Source organism: Lipophrys pholis (assembly GCF_963383615.2).
Source record: "Lipophrys pholis genome assembly, chromosome: 16".
In the NCBI taxonomy this organism is placed as follows: Eukaryota; Metazoa; Chordata; class Actinopteri; order Blenniiformes; family Blenniidae; genus Lipophrys; species Lipophrys pholis.
This window is the reverse complement of record NC_137634.1, coordinates 6,736,417-6,757,061: the sequence shown is the minus strand read 5'-3', so window position 1 is coordinate 6,757,061 and position 20,645 is coordinate 6,736,417. Positions and strand designations below refer to the sequence as shown.

Here is a 20,645-nt window from a genome sequence, read left to right as displayed (position 1 = left end):
TGCCGTTCCACAAGTTGGTGCTATTGGTTTGTTTTTGTAATGAAACCACACAAACGCACACAGACAACTGTAGGCTATAAACATTAACACTGACATCCGTATGGACAGACAATAAAATTGGATTGGGTTTCATTACAGAAAAGTTGCCTTTTTCAGTAGCTTTGAGCACAGTCATGTAAATGGACAACCAAAATGCATCGAAAGTTTTCCTTTGTTGCTTTAAAACGATCTGAGGCAACAGGAGGACCAAATCTTGTCTGGAAAGCTGATCAGGCACCAGATCATGGTCAACTGGAATAGCTACAAAAATACAGTGTAGGCAGAGATGATCTGGCAATTTTGTAATGAAGGCAATGCACTTACTCAGCTCTGGTGCTCCCCCAAATGCCATTATCTTTCGAGAGGCTGTGCACCTCACCATGGAAATGCATTTTTGTGCCAAGAATGTTTTTGTTTTGCTTTTTATTTAAATCCAAATAAACTTTTGTGCTTTATGTCCAGATTCAGAAACACCAAACAATGCTGAGTGGAGATTAATGAGAAATGAGGAAGTTAACTCAACAGGCGGCGGAAGAAAGAAAGGAATTAAGTGGCAGAGCAAAATGTGTGTTTGTCACATTTTTGCTTTTATCTCTCCGTAAAGCTCTCAACGGGCTTTATTAAGAGCACTGCTGAGAGGACAGATGCAGTGTAATTGTTTTATCGTACTTTAGGCTCGCGGGCCGTCGGGGAGGTCAATCACATCAATTAACACGCGTCCATCCTGTGCTGTTCAGAGGAGCCCCGTTGATGTGCTGAATGGAAGCTGCACACCTCCCCCGCTGGGCACGGTGGCGTCCCGTCGTGAAAGCCACTGAGAAATGACTTTTTCAGGTTCCCACTCGGGAAGAGGCCGGTTACAGTTCGCTGGTGGCCACTCCAGCCCGCAAAACCCTTTTTAAGAGTGCGGGCTAAAAGTACAAAGTGCCAATCGGAACAGAAACATACACAACATGAGTGTATTGACCACCAATATGGTGCGCTGCAGTATGAGATACAGGCAGCTTCCTTTTCCTCAGCCGCTGTACACAGCTGGTGAGGAGAGGCTGTTGCTAGGACACCGAGTCCCATTGAATGAATAATGTGAAATAAATTCAGTTTGACTGGCTACTTCCTGTGTTCGCTTTGTTTGTGTGTAGTTTTTCATGTGTTGTTGACAACACAAAGACTTTGCTGCAAATCTATAAAACATGAAACGAATGTAATACAAGGTTCTTGGCTTGTTGGTCCATTTCGAGGCTTGGAAGTCTTGAATGTTACCCTCTGCAACATTACCACAGTTGTAATTACATCATGTAGAAATGTATGACTTAAAAACACACAATTTTACACCTGTAAAATGTGTGCATACATGCATCTCTTATGTGTTTTGGGGGTTTCATTAAATCAAAAATGTTATTTTCTATCAAACAAGTTAAACATGTAGCACAATTCAGGCACCAAGTTCTTCCAGGAGTTTCAGCGCTGCACAGAAATGCATAAAATGACTGCATGATAATGAGGCAGCCAGCCAATAATGGAACAACATACCCATTAATCCTGTCAGCTGGGAAAATGTGTAGCCTCAATCTTGTAGTTTTCACCTACTGGGATCTTTAAATCACAAAGCTTTCTACTTTCTTGAGGCCTTTTCGTGCGCAACCACAGCCAAGCAATCATAATTAGCCGTTAGCCATCAGCTCCTAACTTATAATGGTGGTCATTTCTGTGTAGTGCACTTTAGCCTGAGTAATATAACAACATTAAAAATGACTGTTGCCATTTGAAATGACCGTTTAGTCTTGTTATTAATCTCACTTTAACAGGCACCGACTTTTATGTTAATTGTGTTTGTCCCGCTGTTGAGGTCCAGTCCAAACTACTACTCCATTATTTATGGGATTGCTTTCCCATTTGAAGTTTAACATGCCGTTAACATCCACTGGCCAGGCCAGTTGTAGATATATTGACCCGGCACGTCAGGAAAAGCACAACTTTAATGACTGCATGTTTATTTCATGATGGCTTCGCTCAATTAGGCGTTTCCAGTAGTCAATGACTGAACACTCGAGTGCTTGTTAAAAAATGCATGCTTAATTAGCATCTGTGATAAAAGACACTCTCTCTCTTTCAGGAGTACACCATCGATGTCTTCTTCCGTCAGAGCTGGAGGGACGAGAGGCTGAAGTTCGACGGGCCCATGCAAGTGCTTCCCCTCAACAACCTCCTGGCCAGTAAGATCTGGACTCCTGATACCTTTTTCCACAACGGGAAGAAATCTGTGGCCCACAACATGACGACGCCGAACAAACTACTACGACTCGTCGACAACGGCACGCTTCTCTACACGATGAGGTGAGCTGCGCTCACAGTCCCCTCTTGAAACCCCCGCCTCTCGGAGAGTCTGCAGATTGAGGCAGCGCCGTTATCCTCCACAGTCATGCTTTGAGCCACATGATCAGTGCTAATGTCCGTCAGTGGACAAAGTCCATTTTCACAGAACTGCTGAAAATGATGTCGTTAGCATGCCGGGCCACTAGTGGGTGCTGTTGTTTGCTATCGTAATGAAACCACACACACCTGCATGCAGAGAACAATAAGCTAGAAAGATTAAAAATTACGAGTGCACTGACATTTCTGTAGACAGACGATGAAGTTGAATCGCTATTCCGGGTGACTCATCTATAAAACTACTAAGTCCCAGGAGAACATGGACTAGGAATCGTGACACTCTGGAGGCCGCCAATGCTGTGATTGTCCATCTCCTCACACATGTGCAGAACTTGTCCACATTGGCAGTAGCAGCCTTTCAGAACAGATGTGTTTTGCTCCGCGTATGCTGAGACAGAGGGTTTTCGAAAAGTTCCACCTTGAAAGCCGTTGCATGTTCAGTTGCTCCATGTCTGGGTGTGTAAACAGAACACCAAAATGCAACAAATGTTTTCCTAAGGGTTAAAATAAATAGTCGACAGATCATCTAAAATCAATGACAATTTCAAGCGCTAAATTTTCACAATAGAAAATATGACATTTGTGGGTCTTAATTTTACAACAACTGAATAAGGTAAATATGTCGTCTTGTGATGGACGTCATTGACAATTTTGAAACATTTATCACCCATATTTTCATCAAAATATTTTAAATTTTAACCTTGAAACTACCTTTTAACCCATTTCATCCATTTTTCAAATCATTCAATTCATAATATAGTCGTAGCCAGCTGATGCACCTGGATCGTTCCTGCATAATTTTTACATCCGACAGGCAGATAACCGATTTGTGGCCGCCCTGGGCCACATATGTTTCACACGCCGACAGCTCAGGGAAGAATACCAACTTGATCAAAGCATCGGCATTGTGTGTATGTCATGCCTAAAGTACACTGTAAATAGCATCAGCTACCAAGGCAGCCGCAGTCACCGAATACCATTATGTGCAGGGCGGGCGCAAAACTAATTCATTGGGTTCATCTGATCTCAATACTGAGCCTGTCAGTCAGCCATCCTCTGCAGCTTTGCATCGTGGCCATGAAAAGGCTTCAAAAGAAAATATTTTTATGATGCTCATCCACGAGGTCAGTATTGATTTTCAAGGGTGAAATTGAAATATTGAAAGAAATTCATTTTGCGCTCCCACATGAGTAGATTTGATGCGGTGGCAGTTCTGCCAAGGCTGACGACGACACCTGAGCGCTAACGCAAGTCTTACAAGGACTGTCATGTTTACACATCTCGGTAAATACGTGGGAGGATGAAGACGTTGTATGATGAAGCAAACTAAGATAAATCTCTGCCATGCTGAAGGAAAAACACCGGTGATGTGATTCAAGCTGACAAACAGTGAGGTTTATTCAAATCCTGCCGCTCAATCAGGACTTTAACTGTTCTAACAGCATGTGGGAGCACACGACGACTGCATATTGTTTGTTGTCGTTTTTTTCTATTCCCCCACATACTTTCAACCGTTTTATAAATTCATGAGCAGCATCCTCTCTTCATGCGACACTGTGGCCGATTTGTAGAAGAAGTCTGAATGAAAATTCTGCTGTTTTGTTAAGAGGCTCTGCGGAGCACTCCAAAGCAGAGGCTGATAACATGAATTTGCTCACTGCGCAGGTATTAGCCTCAGAATATAAATCCACCATATGGCAGGTTTGGTGTGCACGGCCTCACCTAGCACCCCTAAGTTGATTGGCACTCCTCACCAAACAGCGCAAATCCATTTAATCAGCATGTCCGCAGCATCTGAACTGACAAATGCTACCGAGGCCTCCCACTCTGCAGGATTGCATCATTATTTCGAATTGAAGGAGCCGGTATTGTCTGCTAGTGCAGCCGCATTCTTATTTTTTTTGCCCGGGCATTTTATCACTCACTCTCAGCTCACCTCAAATTACCTCGGACTCATCGCGCTGCGCGTCAGGCAGAGAATATTAATTTTCGAGCACTTTAAAATGGCTTACTCAGAGAGAGTTGTGATTAAAGCCTATTGCAAGATTTTATTTTATTTCATAATTTACTCATTTAAATGAACAAATTGCACAGTGTATGAACCGCATGGTGTGTCTTCATGGAGATATGTAGCCCAGAGGGATGAAAGAAACAAAGTCGGGATCCCGTGCTCCAGTTCTGGACGACTTTACGTTCTGCAGTTTCACTATAATGGATGCTTTGAAACAGACTGCATGAATGTATTGGAATTATAAACAAATGTGTATGTAAAAGGATAATATTACTTGAATATACAGAATTCAAAACATGCATTTAAACTACATTCTGATGTGTTGTATATGTACTATTGTTCAAATCAACAACAAAGCTGCACAATATATCACTGTGTTGCAACATTCAAACTTTAGAGCTCACCAAAGAAAAAACTATATGTTCCCATGCACTGTGCAATGGATTTGGACAATCACATCCATGGAGATGGTATTTCATGTTAATATTTACACATTACATCAAGTCTGTTGAGAAGTCAGAAGCACAACAAGATGGGTCCAAGAAAAGAAAAGAGCACAGTCAGCAACATCTTTTGTGTTTATTATTAAGTCAGATTGCGATACTCAACTATGACCATGCAAGCCTAATTCAACATTATTAGGGCTGAAGTGGAATTTAAAGCACTGAATTAAATTTTTTTAATTTTAAATCAACTTCCAAAGTTCACAATGCGAGCTCTGAGTTTCAAAAGACCGATTTGACGTCAGGTGGATCATTAGTTGTACGTGAATAAACTTTATTCTTCGGGTTGAACACCAATGTTTGGGTATTCACTGAGTGACACAGAGCTAAGATTTAGAAGTAGAATCAGTGTAAATAAAATACAAGACCATAAAAGAACAATAAAAGAACCATAAAAGAGCACAAAACAACCTGTGTAGGCAACCAGCAAAACTGAAAGATCTCAATACTTTCCCCAAAACCTGCATCTAAAGGAAATTATTCAATGATCTCTTGATTTATGTCAAGTACCCTGAATAAAGCTCCGATTCGAGTAGTTTCACATCAGATTTACTCCTTTTACCTGGTTTCAATGGTTTTATTCTGAACATCTGCTTTATCCAGTAGGCTGGGTGTTTCCTCTGCAGCAACCGTGCAAACTGAAAACATCCCAGTGATTTTAAAATAGAGCTTGTTTCATGCGAGCTTTACATATTTGTGTGGAATTAGGGCTCAAAATGAGTCATTTCTAGATTAAAAATGTGACTCAACTACTTTTCCACCGTGCATACACCAGCACGTATAGTAGCTGATGAATAGAAACATACCGTTTGCAAAAAATAAAAAGGTAATAATATCTGCAGGAGGAAGGATGGGCAGCTGCCATTAACATGCCATCATTGTCGCTGGATCAGAGTTGTGATGCATGCAGCTCAAGGCACCGCTCAGCTTCAAAAACAGCCTCACGGAGCTGCAGTCATGTCTTTTCCTTCTTTCATACCTGATGGGAAGTTCTGTCATTGCGTATAAAAGGCATGCAGTCAGTCTCTGATCTCAACTCTTTGTTTACATCCGTGTGTTCTTGGTTTGAGCTCCGCTCGTATGTGAATCATGTTGCATTGCCAGGATTGCAGTTGTGAGTCACTTATCAGAAATCGGGGGCAGCAGCAGAAAACGGACAGAACTGGAGGAGGACAAAAAATTAGCAGAGTTGTTGTGAATGCAATGCAAACAGCTAATTAGAAAATGGGGGGGGGGTTTGAAGAAGCAGGCTATTATTTATCAAGTTTCCATACTTTGCCTGCAATGAAGTCATCCACTCATTATTTTTCAAATTGTCATTTTCATCAAATATAAATGCGAAATCCGCACACAGAAAACACGACGCAAGAAGTAAATCTGTGTATGCATTCGGTTTGGCCGACATATTTTGGAAATGGAAAAGAGCATTAAAATGATATACTCAGTTTCCCCGGCTGTTCAAAACACCCACCCCTGAATTGATGCATTCAATACAAATGTTATAACCGAGTTACACTAACCCAGTTTGCGGTCCATTTATGAGTACCTCCGTCCACTGAAGGAAGGTTTTACGGCTCGCTGTTTTGTATGAACTCAGCAAATGCAATCACCATGTTGTTTAAATTTGTATGAGTGAGATAATACGCACCAATTCGCTGTTTGCGTACAGAGTGCATTATGTGGTTTTGGCCATCTGACCAAATGAAATAAACTCTGGGGCTCCCTGGAGATTTCAGCTTTCTTGTCAGTCAGCTTAATTCTCATTACGAGTGACAGCGAAGGGGGGTGGGAGGGAGGCCACACTCCATTTCCCTTTCAGTTTCTTCTCTTTCTTTTGATAAAAGGCATGAATCCATTTAAAAAGTACTTTGTCATTAAAGCGACTGCTGTTTAATTCTATCTCCACGCTCTGATTATGTTTGAAAGCCACGTCCTCGACGCGTGATGAGGAAATTTCACGGAAGATCTTTACAGCGGGTCTACGAAAACGCTCTGAATAGTGTAATCAGATACATATGTCGTGATGCGTTTTGTGTCCTGAAGCTTCGTGCAGACCGGACCGCTGAAGTGCTTCCTCTCTTTCCCCGCAGGTTGACCATTCATGCCGAGTGCCCCATGCACCTGGAGGATTTCCCCATGGATGCGCACGCCTGTCCTCTGAAGTTCGGAAGTTGTAAGTCCGTCCAGATGGCCACAACAAAATAGAGTTTAATGCAAAAAAAAAAAAAGAGGGAAAAAAAATAAAATAAAAATCACACTGCAGAAACAGTGGTGCTTGTTCTCTGCAGGTGTTAGGCACCTTGCCTGACCTGGAAAAACATCAGAGGAGTCCGACTGCACTCTCCACAAGGGATTGTGGGGTGCTCGGGGATACCTGTCAGCATTGTGGAAGCAGTCCGCCTCTGGCTTGAAGGGAAAGTTCCCTTGATAAAGATGAAGAGCCTCAGAAAGTTGAAACATTTAACACCAAGTTAGAAAGTGTGTTTGAGTCATAACAAAGAGCTTCCAGCACAGGATGCTGAAGTTTAACAAAATTAAAAGGAAGAGAACTACTCGACTGCGAATTAGGAACTAAGAAATTATCAATATTAGCAAACCAGGGTGCTGAAGGGGATTTATAATACAGATTACTGAAGGTGAAGCTGCTTTTCTCACAATTTCCTACAAGTCCTTGAAGACTAATACAAGGCGAGCCTGGGCTTAGGATTGAAACTAAGTGTGTGATGTGTTGAATTCTTCATTGAGTAACTAAATCTGGAAATAAGAAGATAGCATTTTATCATCTCACCAGTTTAGTTTAGAATGTCCATCTATACAGCATCCTTGATTTTATACCTAACATACGTTGTTCATCTAGTATTAACTATAGATGTCTTATCTTTAATCACTTTAAACGGACATTCTTTTGTCAAAGTGTTGAATGAACTGAAATTAAAAGTTTACTGGGCATGATTTTCAAGACAAACCCTTGCGGTACCATGTCACTTTTTAAAAACATGGTTTCCAATTGTGACGATTATTTTTTGCAAAAAGAGCAAAAACTATCAAAAGCTTCTGAAGTAATACAAAAATCTGTGAAAAAAAAAAGTTATTCAGCAAGGGAATAAAAGTGTTGCCAACTTCCTGATTGCCTCGTCTTTAATAACACGTCATGTTGAAACCGTAGATCTCTGTATTGGGAATGGTTCTCATTTATTTCCAAACCAGTTAAAGAATATGTGCTTAATTCGCTCAATATTAAAGAACTGTTGAGGCACTAAAGCAAAAGTCAGGGGATTATGAACATCTGTATTGTTTCATTCAGTTCTCTCTAGTCACCCCGAGTGTCAAACTAATATTGCATCTATATATAGTGAAAAACTATCTGCGCAGTTGAAAATGATTCCGCCCTTCACATTTCCAGAAGTTCCTTGTGACACAGAAAAAGTTCAGAAAAGAAAAATGGGACATTTTGATGGATTTTCTAACATTTGTGCCCCCGCTTTGTCCCTGTTGTCCAGATGCTTACACCAATAATGAGGTGATCTACCTGTGGACGCAGGGAGACGAGCGGTCTGTGGCTGTGGCGGAGGACGGCTCCAGGCTCAACCAGTACGACCTGCTGGGACACGTCATTGGCAAAGAAACCATCAGTTCCAGCACAGGTATACCGCACGCCAATTTCAGGCCACACAGCGGCATACAATACACTTCAAATTTAATCAGATCCGGTGTGCTGGAACAGGCGCGAGGCTGAGGCCCGAGGCAAACAACACACCACGCTGAGCCTGCCTCGCCTGCAGCGAGCGCAGGCGGCCGGTCAGCCAGGCAAAAATCTCACAGCAGTTCGTCACAACTGACTCTGTTTTGATGGAGGAAACTGTGAGCAAAGGAGGGAAATTAGGGTGATGAAACGCCTACCTTTGAAATAAAAACTCAAATTAGTTTTTTCCTCATTTCTGCTTATACATAGGAGGCACTCAAGTGGGTTTTCTTGTTGTTTTTTTGGGAGAGTGCACTTTTCTACCACTCTGTCATTTTGAATTCACTGTTTGGGTCCATCGAAAAAAAATCATGACCGTTATCAGTTTTCAGGGAAATAATTCAGCTTATTCACAAAGATAATATGAAGAGCTGCACTGGAGGTGAGAAATTTTTTTAAAAAAAGACTTATTTCCATTCTGTTTTGGGGCTGTGGCCCAGAGTCAATTTACATAACCACTGAATTAAAGAAAAATAAAGCAAATGCAAATTTTTGTTTTCTCACTGGAGGATTTAGACTTTATGGTCGCACTGTAACATAAAGAAGTTAGACAGACACCAGTAATAATGAGGCCATTTGCTCCAACTATCAAGTAATATAGATAATTGAGTTCAACCACATCCGAGTAGTTTCGGCTTTATTACTGGAGAAATTGCTTTAAAAACGAGTTACTGAAAACTTGGAAATATGATCGTCTATTAAGTGAATTACAGCAATATAAAAGAAACTTTAATCATCAATCCGGCTTTAAGTAACTGAAGGATGTGCTGACGGACTCATAACTGCGGAGCTAAAGATAAAAGGTTGCTTCGGGGGTGCAGTTGATAATCATGGAAAGAGTGCACAGCTTATATACAAGCCACCCCGGCTTCCCATTTTCAGAGATTTAACCTCTGCGATGGAGCCGTTTGCTCATGCAGCCCTCACGAGGCGAGCTTTCCAGCTACACAGGCTTGTCAGACTTCACTAGTGTTTGGGAACTAAAACGTCACGAAGCCTCTTTGTCAATCCGTTTTCCTAGGAAGCGAAATGTGGCAAATAATTGCTTGTTTCACTCTACAGAGGATAGTTTCCATGAGCCCATCTTTATTGTCAGGCTGTTTAGTGGGCTGAACTTAAGCCAAAAGAATTGCGAAAGGTATTTTGAAGCGAGGCAGCCAACTAAAGCCTGGCAGGATTGAAGGTGGAGTCGATGCGGCTCCTTTCATAAACAGCCTCATCTTATAGATGTCAGAAAACCTTATTTCTTCTAACTTTAAACCTAATGGACAACACTGAGCCGAGGGAATGTGGGCCAGTTCAGCTCTGGTCAGAAGAATCTGCTCAGAAAATGCACCTCGGGGGGGGGGTAGAAGGCTGTTTTTCTCATATCTTTGCAACACAGATTGCAGACATGGCAGCGAGAGCCGAGCGCTGAGAGCAAACTGAATTCGTCCATTCGCTGCCGTCGGTGACAAATATCAAGAGGTTAGAATGACACAGGCTCAGGTTCTCCACGGCTGCCGCGAAGGGCTCTCAGGGAAAATGGAAATGAGTTTTTAAAGTAGCGTGCTACTGAAAATCTATATAATAATCATCAGCGGCCTGGCTCCAGCTTGAAAGATGGCTCTGGAAACACACTTCCTCTTTGGGGAGGACAACAAAGGGACGGCTCTTTGAAAGCCACCTTGGCAGATACAGGAGGCGACCACTGTATTTACATGACAACAAAGATGCTTTGCTTTAATTATTCCAGACAAGGCGGCTCATCTTGAAATAATACACTGTGCTGTGCGTGAGTTTTGGGCCGGTGTAACTAAACATATCAATCAAGCTTTTTATGAGTCGCACCTTTCAGACACGTAAATATATCGAAAGGGCTCGACAAAGGAAAACACACACACACACACACACACACACACACACACACACACACACACACACACACACACACACACACACACACACACACACACACACACACACACACACACACACACACACACACACACACACACACACACACACACACACACACACACACACACACTTTGTGTGAAGACTGACGTACTGCCAAAACAAGTCACTATGAAAGGAGATGTTTTTTACAGTACGAGGTAGGTAGCCTAAATAAATATAAATCCGTACAACAGTAAGACGTTAAAGGAAAATAGACTGGAATATGAAACCCATATCTAGATCCATTTAAAAAAACTAAAACAATATGATGTAGCATCTTGCTTTAACCAGGTATTAAGATTTGTCCAGTTTTTACACCAGATGCTCTTTCTGCTACAACCACGATTCAAACCAGGATCCCCAAAGTCAAGAGGAACAAAATAAATACCAAAACCTAAACTCAGACAGCAAGCTATAAACAAGTCACAGTACAAACGTGGGTATATATATTCATCAAATCATTTATTTATTTACGCACGCATCCACATACTCATTGGGAATTTAGATTCCTTGGTCCACACACAGCCTAGAACCTGGAATGTTCTTCATGTGAGGTAACTGTGCTAATCACTGCACACAGTCTCACCATGTTCATGTATAAACCTCAATGAAAGTGCCTCATGAAATAAAAATTATTTATCCATCCATCTTCAATAACTCCTTTATCCAGTTCAGGGCCGCAGGGTGCTTCAGCCGCACACAGACAACTAACCAAGGCCCCATTTACATGGCAACGTTTTCAAAGGACATTTACATTTTCCATTTACACGACAGCAGTTCCCAGTTCTACTGAAAGCTTTTGTAAAATGCACCCATGGTGGAACTTTTTGAAAAATGCTCACAAATGAGATTCAATTTCAGGTCCCCTACTATATACAACAATATCAAACTGAGTAAATTGAGTGAAAATCATGGCACAACTAAAAAATTTTAAAAGCCTTTGTAAACGGAAAATAATGAATCTGAGCTCAATAAGCCAGGTTGGCTGACACGACTTCAGAAGAAATATGTAGGAGTCCTTGAGTTGGTAGTGCGGCCTTCACTTACTCCCCATCTTAACATGATGGAGTCCGTGTGGGATTACATGAGCAGACTGAAGGATTTTACCGAGAACACGTCCACACAACCGTTCTGTTCAATATGGAAGGATTGATGCTGCGGAGCTCAAACCAAATCATGATTGCGCAGCTGGATTTTGTTGATCGATTACAAAATTCAACAGCCTTTATATTCTTTGCACTCGTTAATGGTGATTTGTCGGAGACATTTCAAATATCTCCGACGCAACTCGAGGTTTCTTTCTTGTTGCCGTGACTCCGCCAAACAAATCTGCTCATTCAATTATCAACTTTCAAATGTTTCTTTCTCCATTTTCCTGAATGAAATCTCGTTGAAATAGGTTAGTCATGTAACTTTAAAAAAAAATTTTTTTTAATATATATATATATACACAAAGCACGAATGACAACCTCAATGGAACATCTCTAAGCACACAGCATCTTTTAAGCACAATTTTCTGTGTGTTTGTACGGTTTGATGGCTCACTAGGCGCCTGGAGACAAACCTTTGATGATGCAAGTGTTCACGTTAATGTTTTAACTTTCATAAAAATCCATCCTGGAATACATTCAGCTTGTGTTTCTGCCATAGCCGTATTAATAATGATGACCCTGTGTGTGTGTGTGTGTGTGTGTGTGTGTGTGTGTGTGTGTGTGTGTGTGTGTGTGTGTGTGTGTGTGTGTGTGTGTGTGTGTGTGTGTGTGTGTGTGTGTGTGTGTGTGTGTGTGTGTGTGTGTGTGTGTCCCACCCCCACCTCTTTCCGTTTCTCTCCTTTCCCTTCAGGAGAATATGTAGTGATGACAACGTATTTCCATTTGAAAAGGAAAATTGGCTATTTTGTGATTCAGACCTACCTCCCGTGCATCATGACTGTCATACTGTCTCAGGTCTCCTTCTGGCTAAACAGAGAATCGGTTCCTGCGCGCACTGTATTCGGTGAGTGCCATCTTGTGTGTTTTAATTCTCAGCTCAACAAATGAATGACCTAAACGATTCATCGCGCAGGTCTGGCAGTTTCAGGCCAGGGGAACAAATATGAGCGTGATATGCATTTGTGGGATGACTCAACAAACTACAGCAAAAAGTCAAAGTTTAAAAAAAATTAAAATAAAAAAGAGAGAATTGTCCAGTTGTAAAGCTCTAATTGTAAACATAACGATGTAGAAAAATTACTGAAGCTTTGGTGCATTCAGGTGCACATGAGCATGGAAAGTAATTTATTTTTCCCCCCAAAGCTTTTATCGTAGTATTGACTCGATCCTCCGTCTGTAACTGCAAACATGAATTAATCACGGATAAGCAGGAGCGAAGTCGGGAGGCCGACGTCGGGGAGAGGAGCGCGGCAGGTGATAGATAGACGAGGAGCCGCGTCTCTCGATGAGGCCGCGCCACTGATTTGTCAACTTTACAGCAGCCGGTCTGCTTTGAAGTGATACTCCTTAGCGAGCACCAGCTAATTTAGATAAAACAGGGCTCATCGGTTTTAAAAGCCAAGATAATCCCGCCGAAGTAACGAGGGGCTCTTAATAAGGTTCGGATTGCACATCCGCATTCTTTATAAAGAAAAGGCAGGAGATCATGCCGTCAGTGTTGCTGTTCTTGAGATGCAAGCTTTTTCAATCACTTTTAATTTACCAACAACAAAATGGATCAAATAATTAGGAATGCCCGAGCTCAGTCATTTCATATTACAATATAAACTTAAGGATGAAAAGTAATGAAGTTTGTATTTCCTTGGCCCGTTCATGTGTTTTTTTTGTTTGTTTTTTTTAAATGGTGCCACTTTTGTAAGGGACATGCATTTGTAGGATGAGCAGCAGAGCTGAGTAAGAACGATCTGGCCACGAAACATTGTCTATGCAAGAGCTTAACGGCTTATAGTGTTAGCGACTCTTGTTGTGAGCTTGTGGAAACCGTGGGAAGAGATCTAGAAGTTGGCTCAGGACCGGCTGGAGAGATAATTCTCAAGCACTTTGGTATCGATACAGAAGATTTCAGAATGTAAAAAGAATTTAAAAACGAAGGGAATTAAAAAGGGCAATAAATTAATCGGTTGCTTAACTGAATGTTAGGTAAATGTTAATGTGAATAAACCAACCACAAGTCTGAGGTATGACAGTTGCAGACTTATTTATTATGAACTACTTACTTACCTGAAGTGAAAGCTTTTAACAAGCCACCCGCCGATAAAGCTTGTACAGTAATTCTACAGAAGAGGGGATGCATTGATCGATCGAATTTTCATAAAATCAGCTCATCCCACAGATGTTCCTTCCACCATCTAACAGTGAAATAAAGAGGCCTTTTTTTTTTTTTTTACCACGAGGGAATAATCCAAATGCAAATTTTCTTACTTCTTGAGCCGTTTATGTCTCCCGCCTACAGATGTGACACTCTACAACGTTTTTCTCTATTTGAATGATAATGATTTAATTTGTTCTTCCAATGCATTTCATGTTTGGAAGCACTGTCCGCTTGAAACAGCCTATACGTTAAGATGAAATGCAATTTCCCCCCCCCTTTCCTCTCGCTTGTTGTTGTTGTGCTGCATAATCCCCATAAGTGCCCTTTAATCTGTGGCTCTCAAATAATTAGCATTTTGATTTAGAAATGAAGCACACGCACATGGAAGAAATAAAGCAAAGCTCGCACAATAGATGTCAAAGTGCACGTGAAGCAAAGGGCCACTCGGAATGTTAAAAAGGTCATCAACGCCTTTACCAATGCATTTTGATTAACCACACGTCCTTTAGGCCTCCACCAACACACACACACACACACACACACACACACACACACACACACACACACACACACACACGTATTAGAAAATAATATAAATCTGTGATCTTCAGTAAAATGAATCTCTTTTTTTGAAGGACATGATGCGTTTTTATGCCGCCTATGACCGATTAATCATTTTCTGTCCTTCTTTGCCCCTCAAGTTACATTATCTGGGCATTCCTAAATCATTTCACCAAGATTCTTTGGACAGAGAACATCATTGTTATTGCGAGTACCACAATGTCGTCATCTCGACCGATATAATTAATCACCGGGCTAATAAACACTACCGTCTGTTCAGATTACTCTCTTAATTAAAGGGAAACAGTCGAAACGCTGAAACTTATAGTGAAAGTTACGTGAAAAGCATTACCTGGAAATTCATCTCTGTCCCCAAAGTGAACAGTTACCTATCAATCTTTGTGTCACATTTTCTAATTTCTCACCCATGACTCACCAAAATGAGTTGACCTCCCGGTCCTCCAGCACAGGATCTCCTTTTTAGAGCCCCCAGTGTATCCATCTTTCATCAGGCGAGATCGGCTGGAACAGATGAAGTGATTGTTTTTATGTGGCTGGATGGGCGACCATTGTTGGAGCGATATTTCATTCCCTGCCACGCCGACCGTAAAAGCAGAGATGTTGAATGATCTGCAAAGTTTCTCACGTCAAGGGAATCGATTTCAGATTAATTAATTTCAGTAAATGGAAGTCTGCTGCTCATTTTGCACATTAGGCGTCGAGTTAAATTTTCATTCACGGTAACTTTAGCACAAAATCCTGCTTCCTTCAAATGTATTCAAGGCCATATACTATGTGTTTATGTGAGCTGAAGAAAAGTTACCCCCTGTTATTTTTTTTCTTCTAATTTTACTTCTTGAGTCTTATCAGTGCAAACTGCTTTTTTTAACAACAGATAGTTTGGAAGTTTCATCTCGACTGCACTGCGTTTTACAAGGGAATCTAATTCCACAGACACATGCGTCCGACTGGCTGGAACAAAAATACAAGCTGAAGCATCCCCGGTAATGGTTCACTGCATTGAGAAGCCAGTCCCTGGTAGTTTGAACCTGCTGGACTGACCCAGTGTACTTGCGATGTTTACGCATCACTGATTTGTGTCAGCAGAACGAGGCTCAACTTTCTGATTTCATACAGTACATTATGTAAAGCTCTGCAATGCAGTGGACCAGGCCATCGTTTCCAACGTTATAACCTTCAGTTGGAATCCAATTCGAAGAGCGGAATGAAATCTTGATTGATTTTAAGTAGAGAATTTAAACCTGCCCAATGTTCCTGTTTCATAACCATGGCAGACTGAAGCAGCACAACTTGGTTTTCAACTATGGCAGGGGTGTCGAACATAAGGCCCGTGGGCCAAAACCGGCCCGCAAAAGGCTCCAATCTGGCTTCAAAAGCGCCAAGCGAATGTTAAAGATTTTAAGAAAAAGGATTTCTTAAGAGTAGGACATAACACAACACTGAGACCCGAGCTGAGATAACTACCTTGTTCCTATCAAACTAGCCTCAAATCCATGCTGTTAGGGTGAGTTTGTAAAAACACCCATAATACAACAGCTACAGTTTTTTGACATTTCACTGTATTTTGCACCAGATGGTATCATTAAAATTAACTGTCAAAATTGTAGCCATTTTTCATACCGATTGTTTGGTTTTGTGAAAATATAGACATTTTACTCATGTATACTCTGCGCCACAACAAGGGAACACTTTAAAGTGTGAAATATATAGGTCATTATGGCACGATTTTACCGGTTCGGCGCACTCAAGATGAAATTAGGCTGTTTGTGGCCCCTGAACTAAAAGGTGTTTGAACGTCCCGGCTCTAGATCAAGGGTGTCAAAGTGTGGGAGGATGAGGTCGCACACACTTTGTCCCATGTCGTGTTGTTTTCAATGACTCACTTCATAATGTTTTTCCACATAGTGACTCACGAAAACCAATATTATATGGAATCAAAAGCACAATTCTTCTCCTGTCGGTTAGATTATTTCAATTTGGGAAATCTTGGCATATCGTCTACAACTGTTACAACTAAGGTTTTGCACAAAAGATTAAATGATAGATTTGTGTTGCTGAAGCGTACTCACACACAAAGTTAAAAGTTATGACAATTGAAAGCCTTGACGGTAAAAAATATGACCTAAATGTGACTCAAGTTGTAAAAATTAAAGAAAAAATAAACTTTTCTTGTTTTGCACGTCCTCCTGCTGTTCACTAATCTTCTGATTCTGTCCTCAGGGGTCACCACTGTGCTAACCATGACCACCCTGAGCATCAGTGCTAGAAACTCCCTCCCTAAGGTGGCCTATGCCACTGCCATGGACTGGTTCATGGCCGTGTGCTATGCCTTTGTCTTCTCTGCCTTGATTGAGTTTGCCACAGTCAACTACTTCACCAAACGCAGCTGGGCGTGGGATGGGAAAAAGGAGGGCATGGAAATAAGGGTGAGTGATTCTCATGTGACACAGTCTGATTGTAAGAGAATTGAACATTGGATGTGTAAATGCTTGCGCTTCCGAATCATCACGAACACGTCACCGCAACAAACCAAATGCTGCCTTTTTTTTCCTTTTCTTTTTTTTTTTTCAACCTCCAGTCATGTTTTCCTGACTATTACATTACAAATTATTTCTGATTCGATCACATTGTTAAAAGTGTGCCGACTTGCTCGGATCGTCATCACTCCACAGTGGCGGCGCGTCGGGGGGAAATTGCACTTTGGAAACACTGATAGAAAGTTCCCTCCTTAACGCAGCCTGGAGTACTCTATAAAGACTATAAAGAGAGCTTTTATTTATTCATTACCAGCCAAATGGAACAGGGACAGTGGGGCGGAACAGTGAGAGCAGAAACAGAGGTAAACTCCCCGAGACATTGGCCCTGATTTACGATGGCAGCATATGTTCAACTCCCATCCTGAAGTCAGTGTTGGCACAAAAGATGGCATCTTTACATCTCGACGTGCACATTATAGGCTCACTGATTAAAAAGGGAGAGTGCATCAGTCCGAATGAATCACCCCAGGCTGACTTCTTTACAGCACTAGCCCTGATGAATCACAGCTTATAGATTTTTAATTGGTCACCCGTCTGGGCTGTTTGTGCCATGTTTATGAGGATACAGGGAACGGAGCGAATTTATATCAAGGTAGGGGAGTGGCAACGCATTTTGTGAGACTGGGAATATATTTGAAATAAACCAGCTGAATGTGTCCAAATAAAATGCTTTCCAATGAAAATTGATGTGTTCATATAAATGAAGCCCAACGTGTTTCTCCTGGTAACCCCCGGGCTTAAATATACTATCATTTCAATGATGTTTTATAACTGATGACATCAAATAAAAAAAGATTAGCAGCCCAGGATGGTATCAGTCGAAGCACAGGGAAACCAGTGAGGAAATTTTAAGCACCCGGTCCTCTGCTGAATATATCAAATGCTCATGTTTGTCTTGAAATAATTTATTTGCAGCATTTGCTTCAAAGAGCTCATTCGTTCCACTAATGAAAGGAACAAATTAATTGTTGAGCTGATTTTAAGTGGATCACATAAATGACAGAATCGGGCGACGATGATCTACTGAGGTTTCTCTGAATGTGCTGAGACATCGACTATGAAACGGAAATAAAACGTCCCCTTCCTGCCAAGAGACTGATTTAGATTTACATGTATTGGTTGATGAGTGATTTACCCAGGCTTTTTCTTTTTATTATTATTATTTTTTAGTTGTATTAGCAGATCTGCATCTTGTTGCAAGGATGTCAAATAATAAAGGAGATGGATTGGTGGTAACTTGGCAGAGCGGCGTGGGGAATAAAATCCCTCTCATTACCAACTGCAAGTGAGCTGACAAACACCTCAGTAAATTCAAATTTCAAATGTTGGAAAGTAAAGTGCCAGAAAATGATGTATGCCTCCATGACTATTGCACACTTTGTTTGCATCTAAAAGTCTCGTTAAGCTTGAAATATCTATTTTCAAAGGGTGCTTTTAAAGAATTTATGTTACTTTTATTCAATTACGTGTCATTCCCGTTGTAAATGTGGTTTAACTTAAGAGGAATTGATGAAAAATCCTTCCTAGAAACTGCATATGTCCTTTAGATTTCCGGCATGCCAGCAAATAGCTGTGCTTTGTTCCAGAGGTGGTGTCGTGGACTCTTGGTGTTGAGCATTTATCAGACCGGATTTGTGATCAGACCTGTGCGGGCGTAAATAGGACGGTGACATTTTAAAGAATAAGAGGAAGAAATGCACTTACTGTACACTGCTGCTTCTTTCTGAAGGCTGAGAACAGAGTGGATTCATGAGGGCTGAGGTCAAAGGCTGCGTGAGGAGAAAAGATGAGTTTTAAAAGGCTTTCTGAAGGGAAATGCATCAGGTCAGTTCCATATCAAGAATACTCGTGTAGCGATTTCCAGCATTATTGTCAAGGGTTAAATGTATTTAAGTCCTCAAAACATACATTTTCACTTACTCGGCACCGTTTATGTTTATGGTGTATTGTTCTCTAGTCTGCACGCTTGAGTGTGGTTCTATTACAAAAACAACCACCAGCACCAACCCGTGGTCTGGCGTGCTAACTACCTCATTTTCAATGTTTCTGCCGCTTCTATACAAACAGACATCGTTTTCAAAACTTTGTCACATAAATGCAAAACTTCAATGAAAAACGATGCGTTTTCACTTGAGACATTGTGTAAATGGGGCCTAAGAGGTTTGTTAAATGAAGTTTAATTTTACAACAGATTTATGAAGTTATTTTTGTTCCCAGTGAAAATACAGGAGGCATTGTGTACAATAATGTCTTGTCAAGTAAAGTGCATCCGCACAAATACGTGGCCGTATCAGGAATTTTACCATCATCACAGCAGTTTCAAACCGACTTCATCAGTCCAAACTGGCTTATGTTGCAGACATACAGTACGCTGCTCCAAACCAGTACTACAATACAACTTTTACCACATTCCATTTGCTGGGAAATGATGTCATCACCGTTCACTGAAAATCATGCGGAGCTCAAAATGCTGACTATGAGAGAATTTCTGAAGATAAATGTGCAGACATCAGGAATTTGGATTTTCATGACATAGTTCTACACAAGACATATTCCCAGAGGGGCTAATTTCATGATTGAGTGGCACATAGAGTTGTGCTTTCACAGACCTCCAGACTACGGCACTCATTATTACTTTAACATTATAGTTTGCTCGATATGAAACACTCCACGTTGTTTCCAGCAGAAACTTCCTGTTTGCAGTGGATCATCCTCGTCCAACAAAGGGAACATTTATCAGAAAGAAAACTACATTTAGCTGCAAAAAGATCATCATAGCCAAGAAAATCCCAACAGTGGTGATGTTCTCACACTGATTTGATCACAGCAGCCCAGAATAACGCCAGTGTTTGCTTTAGTAATTGAAAACAAAGGCTAAAGCCTCTGTAGTCTTTAAGAAAATCCATACACTCATTTCCCATCATTATAAATAAAGATGCTATTCAGGCTTCAATCTGTTCTCTTTCCTTTCTACTCTGGCTGTAAGATAGTCTGATAATTACTTTTTTTTATATATATCTGCCTCATGTGTCCATAATAGTTCATTTTTGGACAATGGGCAAAGATTTTTCAGCAAGGTCCTTAAACTGATAATTAGATGCATATACATATAACTGACTTGCATTAATGGACAAGTGTTTGTTTTAATTTGAATTTTTTTTTTTTTGCAAATCCCTCTTAGATGTTGGTATGACCAAAATCAATTTGTAGCTTCATATATCTGAATGTCACAATAACCTATACAAGCAAAAGTTAAGATATGTATTTGTTACATTATTTAATTGGATAATACTTCTCAGAAATAAACTTTGTGTTATTAGAAATGTGTGTGCCGCGTTCCAAAAGTATAAAATCCAAAAAGGAAGAAGAACTATCCTTCAGTACACACATTCTTTAGCACAACTTTGCTCCTTTCATTTGACACAGGAACATACAGACGAGCCTAAAACTAAAAGGACAAGTTATCATGAACTTCCCTCATAGGATACTCATGGTTTTTGTTCAGTTTACTATGGGTGAGGGCAGGATACAACCTGGACAGGTCACCAATTTCTCACAGG

The 20,645-nt window shown here is 40.9% G+C and overlaps 1 protein-coding gene across 1 annotated transcript in view; it reads left to right on the top strand.

Moving 5' to 3' along the window:
* gabra3 (gamma-aminobutyric acid type A receptor subunit alpha3) overlaps nucleotides 1–20,645 on the top strand; it is a 111,486-nt gene that overhangs the window by 81,493 nt on the left and 9,348 nt on the right. The window contains exons 5-9 of the mRNA XM_080483680.1: nucleotides 2,153–2,373; nucleotides 7,074–7,156; nucleotides 8,484–8,627; nucleotides 12,506–12,658; nucleotides 16,769–16,974. Of these exons, the coding sequence (XP_080339806.1) occupies nucleotides 2,153–2,373; nucleotides 7,074–7,156; nucleotides 8,484–8,627; nucleotides 12,506–12,658; nucleotides 16,769–16,974 (807 nt within the window). The remainder of the gene's footprint in view (nucleotides 1–2,152; nucleotides 2,374–7,073; nucleotides 7,157–8,483; nucleotides 8,628–12,505; nucleotides 12,659–16,768; nucleotides 16,975–20,645) is intronic.